Source organism: Psittacula echo (assembly GCF_963264785.1).
Source record: "Psittacula echo genome assembly, chromosome: 13".
In the NCBI taxonomy this organism is placed as follows: Eukaryota; Metazoa; Chordata; class Aves; order Psittaciformes; family Psittacidae; genus Psittacula; species Psittacula echo.
In genome coordinates, this window is record NC_137749.1 from 13,494,348 (window position 1) to 13,512,695 (window position 18,348).

An 18,348-nucleotide genomic window follows, 5' to 3' on the forward strand; every position below is an offset into this window, starting at 1 on the left:
CATGCAGCTTGTCCCAAGCCCCAGCCTGGATAACAGCTGTAGAGCTTAAATACTGATTATTAACACCCAAAATAGAGCCAAGGGGATGCCCAGGGAGCCCCATGGCTGGGCAGCATCAGCAGCACCCTGACCAGCAGCCAGCTCCAGTTGCTTAAGGAAAATCAATGTCCTGACACAGAGCATCCAGGGGATTCAGGGTCAGCCCCAACCACGCGTCCTAAACCCCAGGCCTTGGAGAGGAAACAGCAGCAGGCACCTTGAATCCCAGCCTGGTTTGGGTTGGAAGGGAGCTTAAAGCTCCTCCACTCCCGTTGTCCACCAGCTCCTCCAGCCCCCACCACAAGCTGAGAGCCCAGGGGGAAGCAAAGGCAATGCCTGAGCCACAAAAGCCTCTTTAGTGCTAAAATCAGGGTCCTGGGACAGAGCTGGGGACCAGGCAGTCCCCCACCACCACCACATAGAGAGACTTAACGGGAAATGGAAAGGAGGGATGGGAAGTGGAGGTGCTTTAATTCCCAGCTCCAGGTGGGGAAGTTCACTCCCCCCAGCCCTTGAGAGACAGGAGGGGCCATCGTTAGGGCAAACGAGGACACAGATGTGATCTCCAGGCTTTGGTCCATGGGGAAGAAAAGCAGCCCCTGTAAGTCCAAAACCACTTCTTGGTTAGCCAAAAGCTCCACCGATGGGGCTGGAAAGGGAAGTGATGGAGATGGCCCCGTGCCATGGGGACAGCCCCATCCCATGGCTCTGGAGATGCTCTCATCCTGAGCTCAGCCCTCCCTGCATGGGATGGAGATTGAGTCAATGTGCTAAACATGGCCCTGCTGCAAAGGCCAGGTCCTGCTTTGTGTTCCTGCTGGGCACAACTCTCACAAGCCATTCCCTGCCTCAGTTTATCCATATGGAAAAGGGTAGTGGGATATCCTGGGGTGCTGGGACTGGGGGGTTGGGGGGGGCAAGCAGAGGGTTTGGAGTCCAAACAGCACAGATGATGATGCTGTGTGGGGGATGCGCTGCTGGTCCAACTGGGAATGATGCTGGGGGGGGCCATATTCGTTCCTCTGAAGCTGGGGCTCGGTTTGAGGGTGCAATGCTCTATCAGAAGAGGGTAAAACACCAGCAGCCCCTTCCCCTTGGCCACACTGAGGAGTCCCCCAACTCCTCCCTCAGGCAGAGACCTCCAGATATAGAACAAGGACCCATCAGGACCCTGCTGTCCCACTCCATGTCCTCTCCTGCATCCTCGGGTGACCCCAGCGAGGCGAGGGGCTGGAGCCCCCCGTGTCCCCATGCAAACCCAATGGGGAATTCCAGCCTATTCCCATCGCCCCGGGCAGGGTTTCCTCCCCCCCGCCCCGGTCCCAACACCAAGCACCGGGCACGGGAGCAAACAGACGGTCTCCAAGGAGCAGCGGGTGCTGCACCCCCGGCACCCGGCACCCGCCTGACGTCAACCGGGATGGAGACGGCTCCGAGCCTGGAGACCGGGGAGAGGCAGCGGAAAATCCATCTGCGGGAGCACGAGGTGAGGATTAACCTGGGAATGAGCCACCAGCACCGGGAGCCGGGGGGGACCCCAGCTCGGTGAGAGCCCCCCTGCAGCTCTGGGGCAGCAGCACAGGAGGGAGAGCGAGGCCAGAGGAGGCCATGGGGATGCTGCGAGGGCTGGAGCAGCTCTGCTCTGGAGCCAGGCTGAGAGAGCTGGGCTGGGGCAGCCTGGAGAAGAGAAGGCTCCTGAAGGGGAGACCTGAGAGCAGCTCCAGTGCCTAAAGGGGCTACAGGAAACCTGGAGAGGGGCTTTGGACAAGGGCCTGTAGGGACAGGCCAAGGGGAATGGCTTTAACCTGCCAGAGGGGAGACTGAGATGAGCTCTTAGGCAGAAGCTCTTCCCTGTGAGGGTGCTGAGGCGCTGGCCCAGGGTGCCCAGAGAAGCTGTGGCTGCCCCATCCCTGGCAGTGTTCAAGGCCAGGCTGGACACAGGGGCTTGGAGCAAGCTGCTCCAGTGGAAGGGGTCCCTGCCCGTGGCAGGGGTTGGAGCTGGAGGAGCTTTAAGGCCCCTTCCAACCCAAACCAGGCTGGGACTCTATGGTGGGATCAGCTCATGCCCGTGTCTGATGCTCTCGTGCTCTGCACCTCCAGTTATTCCCAGCTTTTCCACAGCCACAGCCACACCAGAGTGACTCTTCCCTGACTCCTACCAGGGGGCTCATTATTCCAGAGACACCTGGAGCAGCCGGGGCTGGGGAATTCCTGGACCCGGTTCTGTTTTCCCTCTCAGGGCTCACACGCCATCTCTGGCTCTGCACATCATTTATTCCAAGCACTGCTAAATGGTCCCTGGGGCTCTCTCTGGGAGTACAGAGGCCAAGATGGCTCAGCCCAGCATCCTGAAGGTGCCAGGCTCTCCAGGGGGATACAGCCCAGGGAGAAACGTGCTGTGCTCACCCATGCTATCAGGCACCAGAGATTCCACACACCCAGGCAGGGAAAATCCCAGCGCTGAGGCAGCATCTCCTTTGGCTACAGCTCTTCCCCAGGTGCCTCTTCCCATCCTCACCCGCACGTTCAAGCAGCAGCCAAAAGCATCCCAGGATGGTTCTACTTTCCCAGCAGGAGCATGGTACCATGGGGAGGGGGAACCGCTGATTCTGAGGTTATCCTTGGAGTCCCAATCCATGCTTTTAAATGGGATGGGGGTAACACAAAGAACAGCACAAACAGCCCAGGTGGTGTTAGCTGGTGTTTGATCACAGCCACTGCCTTGGTACCCACTGAAGCCCATCTCAAGCTACAACCAAGACCCAAAATTCTTCCAGCCCTGAGAAGTGCCACAGAATCCCAGCTGCAGCCAGTGATACCCATCCCAAAGGAAGAATGCTGCACCGCAGGATGCAGTGGTACCCATCCCAAAGGAAGGATGCTGCACCATAGGATGCAGTGGTACCCATCCCAAAGGAAGGATGCTGCACCACAGGATGCAGTGGTACCCATCCCAAAAGAAGGATGCTGCACCATAGGATGCAGTGGTACCCATCCCAAAGGAAGGATGCTGCACCGCAGGATGCAGCGGTACCCATCCCAAAGGAAGGATGCTGCACCACAGGATGCTGTGTCCAGCTCCCAGCACAACCACAACACACAAAGGATAGGAACTCGCTTGCAGCTTAGAGTGGTTTAAAGAAGAAAAACAGGAAAACACCACCATTAATTCATCAAAATCAGGCTGTAGCATATGAGGATTAACCAAAAACCATGGATTCACCCATGTCATTTCAAGCTCGTGTCCCAGCAACCATCCCCTTGGCCTTGCTGGTGCCCAGCCCTGCTCTGCTGTTGCCAGATGGGAAGGGAAGAGGTGCCGAGCAGGTCCCTGCATCACGTCCTTGGGACACGCTGGTGGCAGTGGGACTCAGGGCCAGGCTCAGCTCCTACTTATGCTGGCGGCAACCCAGGACAATACCAGCGGGAGCCAGTCCCACACCGATGTGCCGGCATCGGGAATCTGGCCCTGGATTCACCTCGGGAATCACCCTGTGCTGAAAGACACGGATGAGCATCGACTGGGATGCCCATAGATGAGACACGCAGCAGGAACCTGGTTTTGGGCGTGTTTTAGGGAATGGGATGCTTGGGCTCCCCACAGCAGGAGCAGCACAATCCATAGGGCTGGACAGATGCTTCCCTGCGAGCACAAGGGATTTATGGGGTGGAATCCCCCCAGCCAACTATGAACCTGCCAGGCTGAGCTGCCCCAGCGACAGCAGGATGCTGGATGCTGGGAAGGAACATCCACCAGGATGCTTCACCACACTCCTGAGCATCCCTCAGATCCAGAGGCAATAACTCATCACCATCCTGACCCTAACGAGGCCGTCGCTCCACGTGGGATAAACTCCATGTGAGATAAACCCCACATGGGATAAACTTCTGTAGCCCTGCGCTGCCACGCATCAGCTCTTCTGGTAGGGTTTGGAGCCTGTCTGCTCCCCACAAAGTCACACACAGACCCCAAAACCGCTGCTGCTCCATCCCCGCATCCCTGTCCCTCCTCTGAGGTTGCTCCTGGGCCACACATGGACCACCAGCCCTTCACATGGAGAGCTGGGATGAGGCAGGGCTCGGATCAAGGAGGGGTGATGGCAGGATCAGTGTGGGAGCACAGCACAAATCAGTGCCAGGGATGAAGAGCGGGAGCTGCCTCCCAACCCCAGGGTACCCCACACAAGGGGCACAGCAGCCACATGGGAATGCCCAGCTCAATCCCACAGCACTCGAGACCTTCGGGAGCCTTTGGACACTTGGGACATGGTCCAGAGCCAAAAGGCACCCGGCAGAGCAGCTACACTGGTGTTCCCAGTGCGAGTTCCCAGGATCCAAAGCACCATCCCAAAGGCCTGAGCAGGGCCAGGCTCTGCAATCCTTCCACCCACAGCCCCGGCTCCACGTCAGCCACCTCCACACCAGCACAGCCCCATGGACGGGGTCACAGCACCCTCCTGGCCACACTCTGTCTCCAAGCATCCCAACCTGCCCACACCATCCCATCCATCCCAGCCCAACAACCTCCTAATGAACCCCAAATCCATCCCCAGCTGGGGCCTGGCATGCTCCAAAGGGGGATGTCTTCCTATATCTTCCTAACAGACGGGGCCCTGCTCGGCAGCTTTTGCTTAGATGTGTATTGCCCACCTATGAAACATCAATAAATCCAGCTGGTGCTCCCCTTGGCACGGCAGCATGGCTTGGTGAAGGCTCCCCTTCCCACTGGAGCTCTTCCCACTGTCTGGATAGGCCAGAGGGTTTGGGTACCATAGAGGAGGAATCAGGGATGAAGATACTGGCCTTCATCCCAGCAAGGGGATGCAGCCTGCTCAGGAGGTTGGAATAACAGGGAGAAGGATGTGGCCAGGCCAGGGGGATGCTGCTGGTGGGAGGGATGGATGCAGGTGGGCTGGAGGGGATGCTGCCAGTGGGAAGGGATAGGAAGGGAAGTAGGAGCCTCATGGATACAGCCAGGCCGGAGGACCGGAGCACAGCAGAAGAGCTGCCGGTGGGCCAAAGAGATGCAGCGCAGTGGCAGGGATGCGGCCAGGGGGGATGCAGCCTGGTGGGGAGGTGCGATCCCAGTCCCACTGGGAGCGACGCAGCCGGGCCGGAGGGATGCAGTGGGCTGGAGCAGGAGCCTGGAGGAGGGATGCGGCCGCGCCGGGGGGGATGCAGCCGGGCGGGAGGGATGCGGCGGGGCCGGGGGCGATGCGGTGGAGCCGGAGGCGATGCTGCGGGGCCGGGGCCGGGCCGGACCCCTCCGGGCAGCCCCGGCAGGAGGGTTCGGCGGTGCGGGGCCACCCGCAGAGCGCGCAGCCTCACTCGGGCGCTCCGCAGCGCCGCGGGGGAACCGGCGCGGCCCGGGGGGGGGGGGGGGGGGGGTGTTGGTTTGTTGGTTGAGATGGAGGGGAAGGGGGGGTCGTCAGGCCCCTACCTCCAGGGTGCGGATCTCCTTCTGCGTGAGGTCGTTGGAGGCGGCGCACTTGGTGCGGAGCCCCTCCAGGTTGGAGATGCTGATGTCGATCATGTTCTGGACCAGCTCGCACTGCTGCAGCGCCTTCTGCAGACTCAGCTGCTGCTCCTCGCTCCTCGTCATGTTGTCCTCATCCATCGCTCGCCGCGCCCCCCCCCCTCCCCTCCTCCCCTCCCCTCCACCCGCCGCCGCCCCGCCGCTCCCCGCCCCCCCCCCCCCCCCCGGCCGCTCAGCCCCGCTCCGCCGCGGCCCGCAGCATCGCGGTGCGGTGCCCACCGAGCGTCAGCGCCGCCGCCTGCCCCCCCCCCCCCCCCGCACACCGGGCGCGGCGGGGCGGGGGCGGGGGCGGCGCGCTCCGGTACCGCGGGGCCGCGCTCGCTGCGCGCCGCTCCGAGAGGTAAACCCCCCCCATCCCCATCACATCCATATCCCATCCTGTCTCATTGCATCCCATCCCATCACATCCCTATTCCCATCTTCATCCTCATCCCCCTCATCCCATCACATCCATATCCCATCCCATCTCATTGCATCCCATCACATTACATCCCTATTCCCATCTCCATTCTCATCCCCCCCCTCCCATCACATCCATATCCCATCCCACCTCATTGCATCCCATCCCATTCCATCCCTATTCCCATCTCCATCCACATCCCCTGCATCCCATCTCATTGCATCCCATCCCATCACATCCCTATTCCCATCTTCATCCTCATCCCCCCCAATTCCATCACATCCATATCCCATTCCATCTCATTGCATCCCATCCCCATATGCCATCCCATCCCATCCCTATTCCTATCTCCATCCTCATTCCCCCCCATCCTATCATATCCATATCCCACCTCATTGCATCCCACCCCCATCATATCACATCCCATCCCTTCCTATCCCATCTCCAACCCCATCCCTCTGCCACCTCGTACCAGCCCCACCAACCACCAGGGGGGAGCACCACGGGGGGCTCCTGCAATGGAGGGGGGGGCAGGTGCAATGGGGGTCCTGCTGCACGGGGGGGGCAACTGGAGTCCCTGGTCAATGTGGAAAGCAGGGGTGATGGGGAGGGGAGGGACTCTTCTGCACTGGGGGAGGGCTGGGGCAATTTGGGGGGCCTGAGGTAATGGGGGACCCTGGTGCAATGGGGGTGGCCCTGGTGCATTGGGGATGCAGCTGCAATGGGGGTCCCTGCATCAGTTGGGGTCCCTGGCCTAGCTGTGCTATGTGCAGGGCAGGAGCAGCAGCAGGGGGGTACAGGGGATGTGCACCCCCCCCAGCCTAAGGAAGCTGTATTGAGGTGCAACAGCGAACTGCCCCCAGCCCCGACTGCAGCCCCTCTGCCCAGGGCCAGGCCAAATCCTGCTTCACCCTATGGACCCCAAGGGAGTCCCCAGTGGAGAAGGGAATGAGCAGGGGGGCAGGCAGGATGGAAACCTGCAGCGGGATGCAGGGAAAGCCAAGTATGCAGTGGCAGGGTGCACCCCAACACCCCTTCCTACCCAGAGGCCACGGTGATGGCCCCACGCTCACACTCAGGTTGATGGGTAGAAGCCAAAAACACCTTCCAGCCCCACGTACATCCTGGGATCCCCATTCCACAGTGGCCAGAGCCGCTGCAAAAGCACTGACCACACACACAGGGGGTGAACCCCACTTCTCTCTAGTACAGGCAGGTATTTGGGGGTTCAGCCCAGCCCCAGGGAGTAGAAGAAAGGGGGTGCAGGAATTGACACCCCTGAGCTGAAGACATTCCCTTGGGAAAGAACCTTTCCCCCTGCCAGCCCCTGGAGAAGATTCACTGGGGCTTGGTGTATGTATATGATGCATTTAATGCACATATGTGTTTATACACACAGAAACATATATTTACATCCTTTTTAGCTATATATCTACAAGAGATACCCAGAGCCAGCCCAGAATGGCCAAGCCAGGCCAATGAGCCCAGCAGTCCCTGGGGAAAGACAGAGCCAGGACGAAACCTGCCCCATTCCCAAACCATTCCCCATTCCTCCCCCCACCAATCACCTCCTTGGTTTCAGGGGTTTGACTTTATTCCCTGTTGATTTGACTTTGTTCCCAGCTGACGGACCCATCCCAGTCCATGGACAACACGAGCCACCCCCCAACAGCTTTATCCATCAAAGGCCAGGCTGGACACAGGGGCTTGGAGCAAGCTGCTCCAGTGGAAGGGGTCCCTGCCCGTGGCAGGGGTTGGAGCTGGATGGGCTTTAAGGTCCCTTCCAACCAAAACCATTCCATGATTCCACGACTCTAAAGAGCTGAAATCAGCCGTGAGAACGTCCCCATGGATCTGAGTGCACCGGCCACAAACCTGCCTCTTCTGAAGGCTTTTCCTGGTCTGGAGCTCAAGATTTCTTAACGACGGGACACAGGGGGAAGCAAGGAAACACCTGGGGAAATCCCTTTGGAAGGAGAAGATCCTGCAGCAGGCGCAGGCAGAGAACAGCAGCTCCGGACCCGTTACACCCAGAAGCCGATGCTGGTCACGGCTCCAGGTCGCAGCTCCCAGCTGGTTCCCAGGAGCTCGGGAAGGACCTGTTCCTGCGGTCAGGAATGCCATCTGCCACTGCTGCGCTGTGCCCAGAGGGACGGCTGAGGCCACGGAGCTCAGCCTCCAGCTCCTGCCTTCCCTGCGGGGGGAACAGAAACCTGGAACAGCATTTTCCCTCTGGCAGCTCTTTGGGATCCTGTAGGATTCGACCTGGAGTTCTTGCTGTTTTCCCCTTTTCTTGATGTTTACTCCCAGTTGATTTGGCTTGATTCCCAGTTGGATTTCTCCATGATTTATTTTTGCCTCCCCAATACATTCCCCATCCCCTCGACTTCCCTATGGATGCTCCCCATCATCTCCCTGTGCTCTCCAAGCCAGAGCCTCTCGCTGCCACCAGCTTTCCTTTCTCCCTCCAAGAAGCATCATCCACACCAGCAAACTTGGGTGATTTTCCCCCTTTTCTAAGGAGATTCCAACTGTTTCCCAAAGCCCAGCCTGAAATAGCTCTTTCCTTGGAGGCCACGCTGGCACCCGGCACCTCTGGGAATAGCCAGGAGCCACCTGGGCAGTGAGGGACAGAAGGCAGAGCTGGTTCTTGAGTTAGCCACCAGGAACCAGAGACCTGCAGATCTTGGGGCTGTCCTCGCGCACCGGGAAGCGGCAGGAACAGGGATAAAGGTGTTCCCATCCCCACGGACACCTCTGGCATTCTCTGTTCCCATTGCACTCAGAGAACCATAGCGGATCTCCCCCACATCCAGCCCCTGGAGCTGCTGCATCAGCCTCAGCCTGAGACCGACGGGTGCCCCCCTCACCCATAGGGACCCGGCACTGTGTGCCCCCCAAAACCATGCCTGCAACCTTCCTTAGCAGCTCCCAGCGCCGTTCTCTCCCCAAAACCATGCCTGCCACCTTGCTTAGCAACACCCAGCACCAAGCTCACCCCAAGAGCATCCCCAGAACTTCACCTTAGCAATTCCCAACGCTACGCTCCCCTCAGAGCCACAACCACCGCCTTGCTTTGGGCAACGCCAGCCCCTCAGCCTGCTAAAAGCATATCCGGAACTGGGCTTCAGCAGCTCCCAACGCTGTTCCCTCCCCAAACCCCACTTTGCTTTGGGCAGCGCCAGCCCCCCGCTCCCGCTAAACCCATGCGCACACCCGCTGGTGCCGGGCTCCCCACCAAACCGCCCCTGGCCACACCCCCAAGGCGCAAACCACGCCCCCAATCGGTCTCCTGGGCCAATCAGTCCCCGCCTCCGTGGCCAAGCCACGCCCCTCTCCCGCGCTCTCGCGAGGCGGCGCGCCATGGCGCGGGCGGGCGGCGGGAACTTGCCATGGTACGATCGGTACCGGAGCGGGGCGGCGGGAACGGAGAGGGGCGGGGGTGACCCCCGCGATGACCCCCGGCTGACCCCCTCCTCTCCCGGTGCAGGGTGGAGAAGTACCGGCCGCAGGCGCTGTCGGAGCTGGTGTCGCATCGCGATATCCTCAGCACCGGTAAACACCCCCCTCCGGTAACCACCGACACCCCCCCGGTACCGGGCACCCCCCAACCCCGCTGTTCTCCCCGCTCCAGTGCAGCGGTTCATCAGCGAGGACCGGCTCCCGCATCTCCTCCTTTATGGCCCCCCCGGTACCGGTAAAACATCCACCATCCTCGCCTGCGCCAAGCAGCTCTACCGGGAGCGCGAGTTTGGCTCCATGGTGTTGGAGGTGAGTGGGAATGGGATGGGATAACGGGGTCCCGCCACCCCCGGGAGCATCCTCGGGAAGGGATACGGATCCATGCTGCCTCCTCCCTCCAGCTCAACGCCTCTGATGACCGGGGTATTGACATCGTCCGAGGGCCCATCCTGAGCTTTGCAAGCACCAGGACCATCTTTAAGTAAGTGGTGGGTCTGTGCTTCCCAAAGCTTCCCAGAGTTCCCCATCCCATCATCACCCCCCCAACAACACAGCCTGCCCCGGCGCTTGGCTTGGGAAGTGGGCTTGGGGTGGGAGCAGGTGGGAAGGAGCCAGGGATGCCCAATGAGCAGGGAGGATGAGGGTGGATGAGGATGAAGGTTAAGGAGGGTTCCCCTGAAGCATCCATGGGGGTCAGGCTGGGAATAGCATCCCACACTCCCGTTTCTCCAGCACCAGGCCACAGCCAGGACCAAACCCATTCCCTTTTCCCCCTTTTTTTTAAGGAAAGGCTTCAAGCTGGTCATTCTGGATGAGGCCGACGCCATGACCCAGGATGCTCAGAATGCCCTGAGGCGAGGTGAGGGGCATGGGGGACCCACTGCCATTGACACCCCTCAGTCCCAGCCTGGCCGGGAGGCAGACAAGGACCTGCTTCTCCTCCCTCCTCTTTGCAGTGATCGAGAAGTTCACCGAAAACACCCGCTTTTGCCTCATCTGCAATTACCTGTCCAAGATCATCCCGGCGCTGCAGTCCCGCTGCACGCGCTTCCGCTTCGGGCCCCTCACCCCGGAGCTCATGGTGCCCCGGCTCCAACACGTCATACAGGAGGAGGGGTGAGCCCGGGATCCCCTTTATCCCTGTGTCTCGACACTGGGAGGAGCAGCGGGATTGGTTTTCCATAGAATCCCAGCCTGGTTTGGGTTGGAAGGGACCTTAAAGCTCCTCCAGCTCCAACCCCTGCCACAGGCAGGGACACCTTCCACTGGAGCAGCTTGCTCCAAGCCCCTGTGTCCAACCTGGCCTTGAACACTGCCAGGGATGGGGCAGCCACAGCTTCTCTGGGCACCCTGGGCCAGCGCCTCAGCACCCTCACAGGGAAGAGCTTCTGCCTTATCTCCAACCTGAACTTGCCCTGTTTCAGTTTGAACCCATCACCCCTTGTCCTATTGCTCCAGTCCCTTATGGAGAGCCCCTCTCCAGCATCCTTGTAGCCCCCTTCAGACACTGGAAGCTGCTCTGAGGTCTCCAACCAGCTTCTCCAGGCTGAAGAGCCTCAACAGAACCATAGAATCAACCAGGTTGGAAAAGCCCTTTTAGCTCATCAAGTCCAACCATTCCCCAGCAGTGCCAAACCCACCACTATCCCCTGTCACTGAGGGCCCCATTTACACGGTTGCATTTCCTGCTGGCAGCACCAGGTCTTGTTTTCCAGGGTGGATGTGACGGAGGATGGGATGAAGGCTCTGGTGACCCTCTCGAGCGGTGACATGCGCAGAGCCCTCAATATCCTGCAGGTATGGACACGGCCACAGCCTCTTTCTCCTCATGGGAGCTGGAGGGGTCAGCAGAGCAAGGTCCAAGCTCTTCGTCCTTCCTTCACCCTCCTCTTCCTCAGAGCACCACCATGGCCTTTGGGAAGGTGACGGGGGAGAACGTCTACACATGCACGGGGCACCCCCTCGAGTCTGACATCGCCAACATCCTCGACTGGATGCTGAACCAGGACTTCTCCACCGCCTATCACAGTATCCTTTCCCCTCCCCTGGCCGCGGGCTTTGATCCCTGCTAATACATCCTCCTCTTTGCTGGCACTTCCCATCCTGGGACCTCCTGCTCCGGCTGGGTAGGGGGGTGCTGCTCCATGGGGAGGGTCCTTGGGGCTGTGGTGAGGATGAGCAGTGGGATCTCACAGTGGGGCAAAGCCTGCATGAAACCCTTCACTCGCTCCCACCTCAGGAATCATGGAGCTGAAGACACTGAAGGGCTTGGCCCTGCAGGACATCCTCACCGAGATCCATCTCTTTGTGCACAGAGGTAGGGGCTGGTGGGGCTGACCCCGTGAGGGACAACCCTGTGTCCCTGCAGTGTGACATGTGCCATCTCCTCCTCTCCACAGTGGATTTCCCACCCTCGGTGCGCATCCAGCTGCTGATCAAAATGGCAGATATTGAGTAAGTGCAGCTCAGCCCCATTCCTTGCCCCCAAACCCCATCGCTGGGGGGCTGCAACTGCACCCACCCCATAGGGGTCACCGCTACCACACTGGGTCCTGCCTGTCGCTTGGTGGGATGAGGATGCTGGTGTCAGCACCCAGACCTGCCCTTGCCCCTGCTGCAGGTACCGGCTGGCTGCTGGGACCAGTGAGAAGATCCAGCTGAGCTCCCTCATTGCGGCTTTCCAGTGCACCAGGGACCTGATCGTGGCCGAAGCCTGAGTCCTGCCAGGTGGATCCTTCCTTGCATCAGCAGAAGGTGGAAGGGATCGTGGGCTCCATGCCCTGACACTTTGCACTTCCCGTTTCCAAGCTCCAGCCCACAGCCAGGCTGCAGGAGCCAGGCAGCGTCATCCCTAAGTGCATCAGGAAATAGAGATACCTCTAAAGCGCATCAGGCTGCACTTGTCTCTTCTTTTCCCTCCTGAAGGAGGTGGTTGAGGCTCACACCCTGCCCCAGTGCAAAGGTGCCTCGCCCACCCTGGCTGAAGTCTGGCTGTGTCACCCTCCTGCCCAGCCTCCCTTCCTTGTAGGGCAGAGTTCCAACCCCTGCCACAGGCAGGGACACCTTCCACTAGAGCAGCTTGCTCCAAGCCCATCCCTTGACGTGCTGCTCAGGCTACAGCCATTCCCTGCCTTATCCAGCTGGGTCACAGCCTCTGGCTCACCCACGGATCAATCCCACCAAGCTCCAGCGCAGACAAACAGCGGCAATGGGAGCTGGGGGCTGCGTTGGAGTGAGCCCTCCCAGCACCCAGCTCTGAACCTGCTGCACTGCAGAGCTGGGCAAGCACCCACTGCAGCTCCACAGCCAGGCTGGGGCCATCCCTGCCCGCAATGCCCAGGTCACCTCTAGAGCCAGGAGTAAAGATGTGAGGAATCAACTCTTTATTCTGCCATCGCTGCCACTGAGTCCGTGGGGAGCTGCAGGGCTTTGTCCAGCTCACAGCCTGACCAGTGGCCGGCACGGCCCGCATTCCTCAGGGAATTAAGCTACTGTAGAGGCTGATCCCGTCAGGGTGGGTTTTGCCAGGGGTGGTTGTAGCCCTGAACTCACAAACACCAAAAGCTCTGCTGCAGACCTTCACCCCACAACACTGCACTTGGAAACGAAAGCACCTACCCCATAGCTTGCAGACAGCAGGGGGACAGTGGGACCCGTGTCCCCTGCAGGGCCACCACGCCGTGCCCCTTGCCCTCTGCATGCGTTTTTGCTGGGTTCTAGTATTATTACACCAAAAAGCCCCTCCACACTCCCCGAGGCAGCCTCAAAAGGAGGGCAGCAGCAATCCTGCCCCATGGCTCAGGCATCAGCGTGACGTCGTCGTGTGGTGCCTCCTCCAACCCAGGCCAAGCCCTGCCACCAGGCAGAGGGCTCTCACCTCCGTGCATCCACATTGCATCCTGCTTTAAAAGGTCCGGTAAGTGAGGAATTCCTTCAGCTTCCTGGGAATGGGGAGCGCCAGGACCTGGTATGTTGTGAGGAAGGTGCGCAGAGCCTTGCGGCACAAGTGCTTCAGTGATGAGAGGACCCTTGGAGCGGTCCAGAACTGGACGTGGCCATCCCTGGTCCTGCAACAGGACCCAAAGGAGTGAGCACAGGGCAAGAGGGACACAAGCAGGCTCAATTATCCCCATATATCCCGAGCTTGCTGCAGGCACAGGCATTCCCCAGCCCAGGAAACCAGCCTGCAGCCCCAGGGAAGCCGGGAATGTGGTGAGCAGCCACGTGTCCCTCTGCTCTCCCCTCACACATACATACCCTGTTGCAATGAAACCACCGTGTGGGAAGTACATGCAGCACAGGCCGTTGGTCATGGGAGCAAATGCAACTGGAGAGCGCAGCTCCAATGCCCAGATCCTCAGGAGCCTAAGGAGGAAAGGAGGGGAGAACACGTCAGACCTCATCCACACAGCCCTGAAGATCAGATAAAGCCTCTGGGTTCATAGAATGGTTTGGGTTGGAAGGGACCTTAAAGCTCCTCCAGCTCCAACCCCTGCCACGGGCAGGGACCCCTTCCACTGGAGCAGCTTGCTCCAAGCCCCTGTGTCCAACCTGGCCTTGAGCACTGCCAGGGATGGGGCAGCCACAGCTTCTCTGGGCACCCTGGGCCAGCGCCTCAGCACCCTCACAGGGAAGAGCTTCTGCCTAAGAGCTCATCTCAGTCTCCCCTCTGGCAGGTTAAAGCCATTCCCCTTGGCCTGGCCCTACAAGCCCTTGTCCCAAGCCCCTCTCCAGGTTTCCTGCAGCCCCTTTAGGCACTGGAGCTGCTCTCAGGTCTCCCCTTCAGGAGCCTTCTCTTCTCCAGGCTGCCCCAGCCCAGCTCTCTCAGCCTGGCTCCAGAGCAGAGCTGCTCCAGCCCTCGCAGCATCCCCATGGCCTCCTCTGCCCTCGCTCCAACAGCTCCACGTCCCTCTTGTGCTGCTGCCCCAGAGCTGGATCAGGGCTGCAGGGGGGGTCTCCCCAGAGCACAGCAGAGGGGCAGGATCCCCTCCCTGAGCTGCTGCTCACGCTCTGGGGGTGCAGCCCAGCACACAGAGGGGGGGTTCTGGGCTCAAGCACACACTGAAGCTGGGTCATGGGGAGCTTCTCATTGACCAACACCCCCAAGTCCTTCTCCTCAGGGCTGCTCCATCCACTCTGCCCAGCTTAAAGTTGTGTTCGGGTTGCCCCAATCTGGGTGGCACTGTGCTCTGCAGAGCTGAGCTGGATGCAGACAGAGCTAGTGACTGTGCTGAGGGGCACATGAGGGAGGCAAACAGGACACGGGCTCCAGCTCATTGCTTAGAGGGGTGACACTGCCCTGACCTTGCCCCAGCCATGGTGTCCCAGGCATCCTGTCCTTTCCCCTTAACAGCAAGCATTGGTGGGGACCTTCCACACAAGATCTGCTCCCCACTGACACATCCCGAGCTCCTGGTTCCTTTTGGTGGTGTCTTCCTGGGACCCTCTTCCCACTGGAGGTCCCCAAGGAGGTCACTGACCTGTCATCTGCCACCGTGGCCAGGTAGAGGCCCTCAGGGGAGAAGCAGACGGAGCGCAGGGAGCTGGTGTGGACCTCGCTGCTGTCATCCAGCGCTGAGTGCAGGGGGACGTGGCTGCGGTGGGGAGAACAAGCCCAGCATCACCCCCAGGCTGCCACAAGCCCCATCCCCACTGCTCTGGGGCTGGCAGAGGGGCCAGAAGCCCCTTTCAGACTGGAAACAGCGGAGAGGTGGTGGCCATGGGGAGAAGGCCACATTCAGCCCTTCCAAACCCCCTTTTGCCATGTTCCCTGTCCCATCCCCATCCCCGTACCGCAGTGTCCTCAGCTGCTCCCCGGTGTAGGGGTCCCACATGATGACACAGGCGTCGTAGGAGGCTGTGACAAGGAGAGCAGAGTCTGGGGAGAAGTCACAGGACACCACGCTGCTCTGGTGCCCCTCCAGCCTCCGGATCAGCGCGTAGGAGCGCATGCTCCACAGCAGCACCTGCGGGAGCACAGCACAAGCATCTCAGGGTTTAAGAAGCACCGGCCCTGGTCCAAGCTCCTCCATGCAGAGCCCAGGTGGCTGAGGAGCAAGTGAGGATCTGGCCTGGCCCCAGGGGTGCTTCTTGTGCTAGGGACGCGGAGGGCTGAGGGCAGTGCTGGATGCAGTGGGACACGGGATGGGGCTGCTCAGCCTGGAGCAGAGAAACTGAGCAGAGACCTCAGAGCAGCTTCCAGTGTCTGAAGGGAGCTACAGGGATGCTGGAGAGGGGCTCTGCATCAGGGACTGCAGTGATAGGACAAGGGGTGATGGGTTCAGACTGAAACAGGGCACGTTCAGGTTGGAGATAAGGCAGAAGCTCTTCCCTGTGAGGGTGCTGAGGCGCTGGCCCAGGGTGCCCAGAGAAGCTGTGGCTGCCCCATCCCTGGCAGTGTTCAAGGCCAGGTTGGACACAGGGGCTTGGAGCAAGCTGCTCCAGTGGAAGGGGTCCGTGCCCGTGGCAGGGGTTGGAGCTGGAGGAGCTTTAAGGTCCCTTCCAACCCAAACCATTCCCTGATTCCACAATTCTATGGCTGCATCCCTTGGGACTCACCGACTTCTCTCCAGCGGCGGAGCAGAGCATGCTGCAGTCTGGGGAGATGGAGCAGCAATAGACCCACTGCACGTGGCCCGACAGCACCTGGACCTGCCGCCCTGGGGACAGGAGACATGGCAGTGACAACAGGGGAGCCCCAGAGGCAGCACTGGGCCCTGCCCCTGTTCTGCCCTCCCTTTCCCAATACACGTAGAGCTGGCGGTTCCCTGGGCAGATCCTGAGCTCTGTTCACTGACAACCCCCTCCTGCACCTCCCAGGTCCCATCTGGAAGAGGATGTTGTGGAACTGTCCCCTTCTGCCTTCATCCCTGTCACCAAAGATCCTTTCCCACCATCTCCCCTGCTGACGTGGGTTTCTCCCCCCCTATCCCAAAGCCCAGCCTGAGCCAGGGGTGATCTATCACAGGGAATCCCTGCATGCTCCTACCATCTCTGCTGAGGTCCCACACGCGCAGGGTCTTGTCCCGCGAGGCTGACACAAGGATGAGGCTTCCATTGGGAGCGAAGCTCAGGTCTCTGACAACATCCTCGTGCCCCAAGAGGCTGAAGAGGAGGTGTCCTGCAGAGAGGAGCCGTGCTCAGCGCCATCCCTCCATGGGGGACAAGGCAGTGCCCCTCACATGCAGGCAGCCCCGCTTGGGCCAGGGCAGGGGCTTCTGCTCAACACAGGGAAGCGGTCAGGGAAGGATGGAGATGGGATCTCCTTCCAAGGGGGCAGACACGAAGCCAGGAGTGCTTCCACTGCTGGCAACGTCCCCTCACCTGTCTGCACCTCCCAGACCTTGATCTGCCCATCGTTGAGCCCGGTGGCCAGGATGAGGCAGGGAAGCCCCACGGTGCAGGCAGGGTCCGTGTCCCCCTCCTCTGCCGCCGGCCAGGCGCTGAAGGCCAAGCCCCACACGATCTGGCCACACTCCAGGGTCTTCTCCTTGGCCACCGCTCGGCTCCTGGCCTCTGCCTTGCTGCTGCGGGTCTTGCGCTCCGGGGCTTTACAGCTGCTGGAGAAAGGAGGGAGGTAGGGAAGGATCACAGGGGACAGGACAAGGGGGAACGCGCTCAGTCTGAGAGGTGAAAGAGCAAGAGGTGAATCTTTTACTATAGAGGGTGAGTGCAGAGGAAGCCATGTGAGTGCAGAGGAAGCCATGGGGATGCTGCGAGGGCTGGAGCAGCTCTGCTCTGGAGCCAGGCTGAGAGAGCTGGGCTGGGGCAGCCTGGAGAAGAGAAGGCTCCTGAAGGGGAGACCTGAGAGCAGCTCCAGTGCCTAAAGGGGCTGCAGGAAACATGGAGAGGGGCTTGGGACAAGGGCCTGTAGGGACAGGCCAAGGGGAATGGCTTGAACCTGCCCGAGGGGAGACTGAGATGAGCTCTTAGGCAGAAGCTCTTCCCTGTGAGGGTGCTGAGGCGCTGGCCCAGGGTGCCCAGAGAAGCTGTGGCTGCCCCATCCCTGGCAGTGTTCAAGGCCAGGTTGGACACAGGGGCTTGGAGCAAGCTGCTCCAGTGGAAGGGGTCCCTGCCCGTGGCAGGGGTTGGAACTGGAGGCGCTTTCAGGTCCCTCCTCACCCAGCCCAGGCTCCCGCTGATCCATGACCCCGCACTCACAGCTCGGGCTCCCGCAGCGGCCACGGGATCAGCTTCACCACGCAGTGCCCCTGCGACCACGCGAACCAGGCTCCATCGGGGGAGAAGGCGACGCTCCAGGTCTCGCAGCTCGATTTCCAGTCGTAGCGCTGGGGCCGGCCCGGCTTCAGCTCCGCCAGCAGCACCGGCTCCTCTGCGGAGCACAGCGCGTTACCGCGGCCCGGCTGCCCCCTGCCCGGCCCCGCTGCCCCCCGTCCCGGGCCCGCCTCACCTCCCACCGGCTTCATGGCGGCTCCGCGGCCCGCCCGGCCACGGCAAGGCCCAGCCGGGCCGGGCGCGGCCTCCGCGGGGCCGGCACCAGGCCCAGCGCTGCGGAAGCGGCGGCGAAGGGAGGGGACAACCGGTACCGCCTCCTGCTGCTCCGCCTCCCCTAGCACCGCCCCGGGGCACCGGGGACACCCCCGGCAGCGGCACCCCGAGGACCCGGCACCTACACGGGGCACTCCCGGCAGTGGCTCCTCTCGGTGCCCTCCCCTAGCACCGAGCCTCCTCTGCAGCCCCGGGGCCAAGCACCTGAAGCCCGGCAGCAGGGACTACAACTCCCATCATGCCCCGCGCCTCCTCATCGCACATCTATGCCCGCCCTCGCCGCGGGGCATGCTGGGAGTTGTAGTCCCAGCGCCCCCCAGCCTCTCCCGGTACCCATGTGCGGGGAGCGCGGTGCTGGAACCCCCCCGCACACCCACACTCGTGTTCCTCTGACCACGGGGGG

General features: G+C 61.1%; 3 protein-coding genes across 5 annotated transcripts in view; 1 reads left to right on the top strand and 2 right to left on the bottom strand.

The window, feature by feature from the left end:
* The window catches only part of KSR2 (kinase suppressor of ras 2), a gene marked incomplete at both ends in the record, with an annotated part of 76,480 nt that extends 70,824 nt beyond the window's left edge, over positions 1-5,656 (bottom strand). The window contains one exon of the mRNA XM_080628544.1: positions 5,480-5,656. Coding sequence (XP_080484670.1) covers positions 5,480-5,656 — 177 coding nt within the window. The remainder of the gene's footprint in view (positions 1-5,479) is intronic.
* A 3,682-nt stretch (positions 5,657-9,338) lies between these two features.
* On the top strand, positions 9,339-12,697 carry RFC5 (replication factor C subunit 5; the record flags this gene model as incomplete). Its single annotated transcript, XM_080628363.1, has 11 exons — positions 9,339-9,379; positions 9,466-9,530; positions 9,610-9,746; positions 9,839-9,918; positions 10,223-10,296; positions 10,394-10,553; positions 11,153-11,234; positions 11,336-11,465; positions 11,677-11,754; positions 11,837-11,891; positions 12,058-12,697. The coding sequence occupies 11 exons, from the start codon at positions 9,339-9,341 to the stop codon at positions 12,152-12,154; spliced, it is 999 nt and encodes a 332-aa protein (XP_080484489.1). The 3' UTR covers positions 12,155-12,697.
* A 110-nt stretch (positions 12,698-12,807) lies between these two features.
* On the bottom strand, positions 12,808-18,122 carry WSB2 (WD repeat and SOCS box containing 2). 3 transcript variants are annotated; one of them, XM_080628645.1, is made up of 9 exons: positions 17,848-18,122; positions 17,598-17,769; positions 16,761-16,993; positions 16,426-16,557; positions 15,996-16,096; positions 15,231-15,403; positions 14,918-15,031; positions 13,695-13,802; positions 13,193-13,504 (listed from the first exon to the last, which is right to left on the bottom strand). In XM_080628645.1, the coding sequence occupies exons 1-9, from the start codon at positions 17,861-17,863 to the stop codon at positions 13,342-13,344; spliced, it is 1,212 nt and encodes a 403-aa protein (XP_080484771.1). In that variant the 5' UTR covers positions 17,864-18,122; the 3' UTR covers positions 13,193-13,341. The 3 variants fall into 3 exon arrangements, with proteins under 3 accessions (XP_080484772.1, XP_080484771.1, XP_080484770.1); XM_080628644.1 differs by having other exon boundaries at positions 16,761-16,996; XM_080628646.1 differs by lacking the exons at positions 14,918-15,031; positions 15,231-15,403 and having other exon boundaries at positions 12,808-13,504; positions 16,761-16,996.
* Positions 18,123-18,348: the final 226 nt, after the last annotated feature.